The 8,908-nt window shown below is 46.3% G+C and overlaps 1 protein-coding gene across 1 annotated transcript; it reads left to right on the top strand.

Annotated features, from left to right (window-relative positions):
- Positions 1-1,540: 1,540 nt before the first annotated feature.
- On the top strand, positions 1,541-7,199 carry Gdf3 (growth differentiation factor 3). Its single transcript, XM_051203541.1, has 2 exons — positions 1,541-1,796; positions 6,319-7,199. The coding sequence occupies exons 1-2, from the start codon at positions 1,541-1,543 to the stop codon at positions 7,146-7,148; spliced, it is 1,086 nt and encodes a 361-aa protein (XP_051059498.1). The 3' UTR covers positions 7,149-7,199.
- The last annotated feature ends 1,709 nt before the right edge of the window (positions 7,200-8,908 follow it).

Genomic DNA, 8,908 nt, shown 5'->3' with positions numbered 1-8,908 from the left:
AGAAACTGTGTCTCAAAAAGCCAGAAAAAGAAAAAAAAATTTTTTTCTTAATGAGGAACATTATATTATTGCAGTGTTGGATTGAACCTAGGTTCTTGAGTAACTGCCACTGATCTACACTGTCGTCTAGTGTTGTGTAATTAGACGATGAACTATAAAATTATACGGTTTTATTTTTAAATTTTATTTTTATTATGTTTAACTATGTGTAGGTTGTATGGCTACACATGGGTCTGTGTACATGAGTGCAGGTGCCTGCTGAGGCCAGAGGTGTCAGGTCCCCTGGGACTGGAGTCACAGACAGTTATGAGCCACCAGATGTGGGTTCTAGGAATCAAACGTGGGTCCTCTAGAAGAGTAGCTGTGACTAAGCTGTAGGTGCTACCATGCTCAGTTCATCACAATTCTCTCAGTTTGGGCTGGAGAGATGGCTCAGTGGGTAAGAACACTTGATACTGTTCTACAGACTCCCCTGGAAAAGACAGGTCTCATGTATCTCAGACTGGCCTCGAACTTCCTAAAAGACTGAACTTAGTCTTATATTCTAATTTATCTATCTCCACTTCTTGAATATTGAAATAACCCCTTCAAGACCCCCCCCCCCTTTTAGGAAGGAAGGAAAGAAGGAAGAAATTATAGGATTAGGGATGTAGCTTAATGGGCAGTCTGCTTGCCTAGCATGTACCAGGCCTAAGATCTCCCTCTCCCCCCAGTGGGGTTTGTGTAACAGCTCTGGCTGTCCTAGAACTTGCTCTATAGAATTTATAGAGACCCGCCTGTCTCTGCCTCCCCAGTGCTGGGACTAAAGGCATGCACCACCACCACCTGTTGGCTCTGCATTCCATACCATGCATCTCGTTAACTAACTATGGTTGCACATGCATGTAATCCCAGCAAGTGGTGGTAATATGTAAGGTAGATCAGAAGTTCAAACCTGGGCCAGCAAGATGGCTCAGTGGTAAAGGTGCCTACCACCAAGCTTGAAAAGCTGAGTTGGACTCCGAGGACCCACAAGAAGATGAGACCAACTCCTGAGAATGGGCCTTTGAGTCCTACACCTGGACAGTGGCCTGTATTCCCCTACTCACATGCACAATAAACAAACAAATGTAATGTTAAAAGAAAAAAAATATAAAGATTAACCTAGGATTCATGAGACCCCCATCTCAAAAGATACACATATAGTTAATAAAAAACCCCAAAAGATAACATAATTATTCTCTGCCACGCTCTCTAGTAGCTATCTCATTTTTCACATCACACATTAATGTCTGTGTGTTGAATGAGTGTTTCCTGTTCCCACCCACCCTGTCCACTGCTAACCAACCCGACTGGTACTATTTTTTATCCCTCTGCGAGAGTACAGCAAGAGAAGGCGGTGGTGGTGGGGGGGAGCCACACCAATCTTTTCACATCCAGTTGCCTCCAAGGAGGTGGGAAAAGACCAATTCACACTTGATTACCTCCCAAGCTGAGCAGAGCAGGGGAGACTGAGCCCAGCCGCACTCCCCAGTGGCCGCTCTACCCCACCCAGTCGGCCATGCCGTGGTCCCTGTGGGGCCTCCTGTTGTGCCTGGCCTGGGGCCAGACATCCAGGTTTCAAGAATATGACCTTTTGCAGTTTCTGGACTTGGAGAAAGCGCCTTCACCTCACAGGCTCCAACCTGTGCCTCGCGTCTTAAGGAAGATCTTCCAGGCTCGAGAAGCCGCCGCAGCTGGCGGGGCCTCGCAGGACTTATGCTACGTGAAGGAGCTAGGTGTCCGTGGGAACCTGCTTCGGCTTCTCCCAGACCATGGTAAGGACCCAGAATGTTCGTCAGGGAAAAATCTCAAGTGGGTGCCCTGGAGAAAGGAGGGGACAGAACGGGCACTAGGGCTGGTAGAAGACTGAGCTTAGGACCATCATACTCTGTCTCAGTTCCAAGATCAAGCCGGAGGAAGAAGGTGCGTGTTCTTGTCCTCCGGGGTGTCTCCACGCTGGTCTAACTGCAGCTAAGCCTTTAGCACAGTTGAACTCACTGTTGAGAGACTGGGCTCAGACAGTTTGGTCAGCATTCTGAGGGCTACAAGATCACACCTTGGGTGGGACCAAATGCAAGGCAGGTTTTTTTTTAAAACGAGCGACCCCCCCATCTCCCTTCTCTCTTTACCTTCTTCCTCTCTCCCTCTTTTTATTTGTGTTTGTTCATGCCTATCTGAAGAGTCTGGAGAAGGGGGTCGGATCCCCAGGATCTGAAGTTACAGGAGGTTGTTAGCCGCCCAAGAGCATGGTTGCAGCGAACTGAGCTCTGGTCCTCTTAAACTCAACCGTCTTTCTGGCCCTGTGTGGGACTTTCCTTGGATGCAAAAGGCAGGTCTTGATTTCAATTAATTAATTTTGAGGCAATATCTCCGTGTAGCCCTTGGCTGTCCTGGAATTTGCTATGTAGACTTTAGTAAGATCCACCTGCCTCTGTTTAACAAATACTGAGTGCTGGGATTAAAAGCCAGCAAATCTCTTGATTTTTATTTATTTGCTAATATTTAGTTTCTATGAAACAGTGTTTCTCAGCCTGGTGGTGGTAGGTGAATGCCTTTAATCCCAGGACTTGGGGTGCAGAGGCAGACAGATCTCTGTGAGTTCAAGGCCAGCCTGGTTTATAGACAAGAGTCTATAAACCAAGAGCCTGGGTTAAACAGAGAAACCCTGTCCTCAAAGAAAACAAAGGGTGGTGGTGATTTCTTTGTATAGCCCTGGTTGTTCTGGAGATCTGCCTGCCTCTGCTTTCCAAGGTAGATTTTTAAAAAATACAGACCAACTGAATTAATGTGGGCCACAATCACACTCTTCGTGTGCAAGTCAGAGTGCCAGCCATCTCACAGTTTTTCAAACCGACCCCCTACAGAATCACACTAGCCATCTGTTTTAAAGTAGGTTCTTCCCAGCCCCAAGCTGTCCTCCACTCCCCCACTTGATTCTTATTCAAAAAGGAGAGGATGGTTTAGCATCCACATTCCTGAGCCTTCCTCCCCTCGGCATTCAGATGCATAGCCTCCCTTCCTAGTCACTGTCTTCTTTTCTTTCTGTTTTTGAGATGCAACACTGATCTGCAACTCACTACATAGTCCAGGCTGGCCACAAAAGTTTCAGCAATTGTCCCGCTTCCATTTCCCAAGTGCTGAGATTATCAGTGTGAACCACCCTGAAGACCACGGATATGGTTAGTTATACTGCAGATGAAAGGAAGATTTGGATATGTATTTGTCCCTGAAATATTTAATGCATACCTACTGTGCGCTGGCCTTGAGAATGCAGATATTATCAAAAGTCTACCCAGCTTAAGAGTTTTTAGAGCCAGGCAGTGGTGGTGGCAGCAGCCCACGCCTTTAATCCCAGTACTGTGGGAGTCAGAGGCCGGTGGGACCTCTGCAAGTTTTGAGGCCAGCCTTGTCTACAGAGCTAGTTCTAGGACAACCAGGGCTACCTACAGAGAGAAGCCCTGTCTCAACATTGGTTAAAAAGTATAACTCCAAATTTGGTCTCAAGAGGGAACTAACACGAATTCCCATCTATGAGGGGTGTCATGATAAAAGGACCCAAAGTCATTGGGTGGGGTGTGGGGCAGGGAGGGGGGGTTAAGGGAGAGAGTCAAGGGAGGAAGAACTTTAGGCAGAAACAAAACAGTGTGGAAATTCTAAACCAGGAGCTTTAAGCCTTAAAGGGAAGGGGAGGCTTCCCACTAAAGCCTTGAAGGGAAGGTTGTTAACCCACTCCGTTAAGTGGCTCAGTGGTTCAGAGCACTCACTGCTGTTCCAGAAGATTCTGATTCAATCCATCACCCATATAATGGCTCACAACTGTCTATGACTCCAGTCCCAGGGTCTGGCCTCTTGGGCACTGATGTGTGTGGTGCACAGACAGACATGAAGGCAAAACACCCTTACATATCATTTAAGTTAAAATAACGGTGAGAGCCTGGAGGTGGTGGCACACACCTTTAATCCCAGCACGCTTGGGAGGCAGAGGCAGTTGGATCTCTGTGAGTTCGAGACCAGCCTGGTCTATAAGAGCTAGTTCCAGGACAGGCTCCAAAGCCACAGAGAAACCCTGTCTCTACCCCCCCCCCCCCCCCCCCCGCCTCCCAGACAGTGGGGGCTGGGAAGATGGCTTAGCCATCTTTACTGATCTCAGCACTCACATCAGGCTGCTCACAATTGCCTGTGTATGACTGCAGTTCCAGGGACTGTGTGACACTCTGTCCTCTGTAGGCACCTGCTCAGATTCAGTGCACATACACATTAAAAAAAAAAAAAAAAAAAAAGTGACAACGAGTCCAGGTATGGCAGCATTTACCTTTAATCATAGCACTCTGGAGACAGAGCCAGTTGGGTCTTTTTAGATCCAGGTCAGTCAGGGAAACAAACCTGTGTCAATTAAAAAAAATGCTGGGCATGGGGGTGTTTGCCTTTAATCTTAGCAACATTTAGGAGGCAGTGGCAGGCAGATCTCTGTGACTGAGGCAGGGTAGTCACTTCAGAGAGCAACTTTCATTTCCACGCCAAATTCTTGGGCAGTCTCTTGACTGGAATCTCAATCTCTCTCTCTCTCTCTCTCTCTCTCTCTCTCTCTCTCTCTCTCTCTCTCTCTCTCATCTGGCCTCTTTCACTTAACCCCATGTTTGTGGGGCTTAGCCATGCTGTTTGGATTTGTGGTTTCTCCATTCAGACTGCTGTATAGTATTGCATGTGATAACTGTGTAACAAATGTTTTACCCATCCACACTACTCAGGTTGACTGCCTTTGAGCTGTTTGGTTTGGAACAGTAGGATTCAGAGTCCACCAGATGGGAGGATGAGCTGCTGAGTCACTTCAATGACGCAGGCTCCCGGCATCCCACTTAGCTTTCCATTAATTTAATTTGCTAACAAAATGCAGTTACATTATTTACACACACACACACACACACACACACACACACACACACACACACACTGCCACCTCCTTTTTGACATAGGATTCCACTTTGTATCTCAGGCTGGCCTGATTCTATGTAACCTAAGATAGCTTATAACAAGAGGCAATCCTCCTGCCTCAGCACCTCCACCCCCACCCCTCCCCCACCCCTGCCATTCAGGGTTTCTCAGCATCTCCCCTCCGCCTCCCCCAGGTGTGGTTTCACTGTGTAACCGGCTTGGCTGTCCTGGCACTCGCTCTGCAGACCAGGCTGGCTTCAAACTCACAGAGATCCTCCTGCCTCTGCCTCCCCAGTGGTGGGATTCAAGGTGTGCGCCACCACTACCCGGCTCTGTCTGAGCCTCCTAACAACTGGAATATAAGAGTGAGCCATCACACTCATTTCTTTTGTATTTCTTTAATAGTGAGTAATGTATAGTTTCTATATTTTAAATAACTGTTTATTTCTATATCATGACTAGTTTTCTATTGAATTATATTTTTCATAACAATCTATTAGACCTCTTAATAATTTGTAAGAGGATTGTGTGTGTGTGTGTGTGTGTTGTGCATGGTGGTAAATGCCTTTGGTTCTGGCATTCTGGACAGCGAAGCAGGAGGATCATGAGGTCTAGACCAGCCTGGGAGATTGTATATAAGATACTATGTGAAAACAAAACAAAGACCAAGTGTGTATGTGCTGGGGGGAGGGGGGAGCTGGGCTCAGTTGGTACAGTGCTTGGCTTGCCTAATGTCCCTGAAGTCTGGGTTTGAGCCCCAGCACAGGATAAACCAGATGTGTAAAAGTTTATCTGCAATCTAGGAACTCTGAAAGTGCAGGCAGGAGGATCACAAGTTCAAAGTCAACCTACATATATAATGTTAGGGCTGGGGAGATAGTTTAGACCATGAAGAAATTACCTTATTTACAAGCAGCCTGGTACTACATGTACACCTGTAAGCCAGTATTCTAGGGTATGGACAAGCAGATCCCTGGGGCTCACTGTCTAGCCAAATTGGTGAACTCTAGGTCAACGAGACCTTATCTACTTATTATGTATACAGTATTCTGTCTAGGTCAGAAGAGGGTACCAGACAGTTGTGAGCCATCATGCGACTCCTGGGAATTGAACTCAGGATCTCTGGAAGACCAGCTAGTGTTTTAGCCACTGAGCCATCTCTCCAGCCCCGAGACCTTAATCTAAAGAAACAAGGTGGACAGCTTCTGAGGAGTAACACTGGCATCCAGTGTCTGGAGTGTCTGGACTTGAATGAGGATTAGGGGGGTTTGAGCAGAACCCAGATTAATGCCTGTGTTGACATTGATATCAGAGGTGGGTCTCAAGTAGTCACTGTGACTCTCACACGTTCCTTTTTGCTTCTAGGTTTCTTTCTTAACACACAGAAACCTTCCCGAGACGGCCCTTGCCTACAGAAGTTCCTCTACTTTAACTTGTCTGCTGTCAAAGAAAAGGGGAAGATGACCATGGCCCGGCTGACTCTGGACTTGGGCCCCAGGTCCTACTATGACCTGGGGCCAGAAGTGGTGGTGATGCTGTCTGTGGTTGAGGGGCGTGGTGTGTGGGGGCGATCCCACCCTAAGCCAGGCAGAATGCTTGCCTTGCAATCTGTCCCGGGGCCTCAGGGTCCTCTACATTTCAACCTGCAGGGTGTGGTTAAGGATTGGAATGGCACCAGACTGAAGAATTTGGGTTTATACTTAGAGATTCTGGCCAAAGAGGACAGATACTCTGGGGTGAATTTCCAGGTTGAGAACACCTGTGACCGGCTGACACGTTCCCTTCATGCCTCACTGTTGGTGGTGACCCTTAACCCCGAGCATTGTCACCCTTCTTCCAGAAAAAGGAGGGCAGCCATCCCTGTCCCCAAGGGCTCTTGTAGGAATCTCTGCCATCGTCATCAGCTGTTCATTAGCTTCCGGGACCTGGGTTGGCACAAGTGGGTCATTGCCCCCAAGGGGTTCATGGCCAATTACTGCCATGGAGATTGTCCCTTCTCAATGACCACTTATTTGAATAGTTCCAATTATGCTTTTATGCAGGCACTGATGCACGCGGTTGACCCCAGTGTCCCTAGGGCGGTGTGTATCCCCACCAAGCTGTCCCCCATTTCCATGCTCTATCAAGATAATGATGAGAATGTCATTCTCCGACATTATGAAGACATGGTAGTTGACGAGTGTGGGTGTGGGTAGTGTCAGCGATAGGACAGGAGTGTCCTTGGGGTAAATCCTTTAATAAACTACCGTACTGGCTAATGACCTTTGAATCTGACATGTCTATCATCAGGGTTAACATCCCCACAAATACACATATTTGAGTACTTGCTGTGGAGCCCTAGTTATCTTAGCTAATTTGTGTGCTAATATACACATAATGGGCTGGACTTTTTATTCTAGGTTTTATTGTGTATCCTTTGCTGACTTTTTTTTTTTTTCTTGTTTTTTTTCAAGACAGGATTTCTCTGTGTAACAGTACTAGCTGGCCTCGAACTCAGAGTCCTGCCCACCTCTGCCTCCCAAGTGCTGAGAGTAAAGGTGTGTGGCATCACTGTCCAGCTCCTTTGCTGGCTTTGAATTTAGCAATCCTCCTGCCTCTGCCTCCTGATTGCTGGGATTACAACTGTGCACCATCAGTATCAAATACTTTTTTTTTTTGAGACTTAGCTACAGCTTACTCTGAACTTATTATGTAGACTGGGGTGACCTCAAACCAACAGAAAGCTACTTGCAGGTAGATCAGGCTGCCCTGTAATTCACTGTGTAGATCAGGCTGTCCTGTAACTCAGCTGAGATCCACCTGCCTCTTTGCTTAGTGCTGTGATTAAAGGCACACCATACCAAGTATATATGTAATTATGTATCTGTAAAATTTTAAGAAAATATAATGTAGAAAAACTTACATGATTTTTAAAAAATATTTATTTATTAATTTTTATTTATGAGCGTAAGCTTGTGTGAATCTAAGTGCACCATGCACATGCAGGAACCTCTGGTGGTCAGAAGAGGGTGTCAGATCCCTTGAAGTTACAAGTGATCATGAGCCGCCATGTTGATTCTGGGGTCTGAAAGTGGGTCCTCCCAAAGAACAATAAGTGCTCTTAACTGGTAAGCCATTTCTTTAGCCCCTTCATATGATCTTAGGACTTAGATTACTTGCTTTCTTCACTAGTATATCATGGACTTTCCCTGTATTTGGTTTTGTTTTCTTGAGAGAGACTCACAGAGTCCCAGCGTTCCTCAGGACCCTTTGTAGTCGAGGATAGTCTTGAACTTCCGACCCTCCAGCTTCCACCTCTGTCATGCTGGGATTGTATGAGTGTGCCACCACACCCCGAAGTTCTTATGCTTTGGTTTTCTGGAGACAGGGTTTCATTCTGTTGTCTAAAGTGGCCTCCCAGGTTCCAGAATCCTGTGCTTATCGATGTGAACCACCATGCTTGGCTTTAGATTTTTTTTCCATATCTTTTTTGAGACAAGTCTTATTTACCCCAGGCTAACTCAAAACTACCTGAAGTAGCCGTGGGAAGGATGACCTTGAACTTTTTTGTTGCTGTTTTGAGACAGGGTTTCTCTGTATTGCTTTGGAGGCTGTCCTGGCACTTACTCTGTAGACCAGGCTGGCCTGGAACTCACAGAAATCCACCTGCCTCTACCTCCCGAGTGCTGGTCATCTTTAAATTTTTAATTAAAAATATTAATTTATTATTTATTTTATGTTATGTGTATTTTCATGCCTGAGTTTGTGTACCACATGTGTACAGGAGCCTGGAACTGGCTGTGAACTGCTGGGAACTGAATTGAGGTTTTTCTGACAGAGAAGTCAACACTCTTAACCCCTGAACCACTGCCCCAGCCCCTATTTTTAAAATTAATTTATTTTTATTTTATATACATTGGTGGTTTTACATTCATGTTTGTGTGGGCGTCAGATCCCCTGGAATTGGAGTCATAGA

Source organism: Phodopus roborovskii, unplaced genomic scaffold, assembly GCF_943737965.1.
Source record: "Phodopus roborovskii unplaced genomic scaffold, PHOROB, whole genome shotgun sequence".
Taxonomy (NCBI): domain Eukaryota; kingdom Metazoa; phylum Chordata; class Mammalia; order Rodentia; family Cricetidae; genus Phodopus; species Phodopus roborovskii.
Note: the sequence above shows the minus strand (reverse complement) of the source record. Positions and strands in the feature narration are given on the sequence as shown.

Bases quoted from the DNA above. Each gene is read 5' to 3' on its own strand.
- Gdf3 (XM_051203541.1), top strand. From the start codon at position 1,541: ATGCCGTGGTCCCTGTGGGGCCTCCTGTTGTGCCTGGCCTGGGGCCAG. The intron at 1,797-6,318 runs GTAAGGACCCAG...TTTTGCTTCTAG, and splicing joins TCGGCTTCTCCCAGACCATG to GTTTCTTTCTTAACACACAG.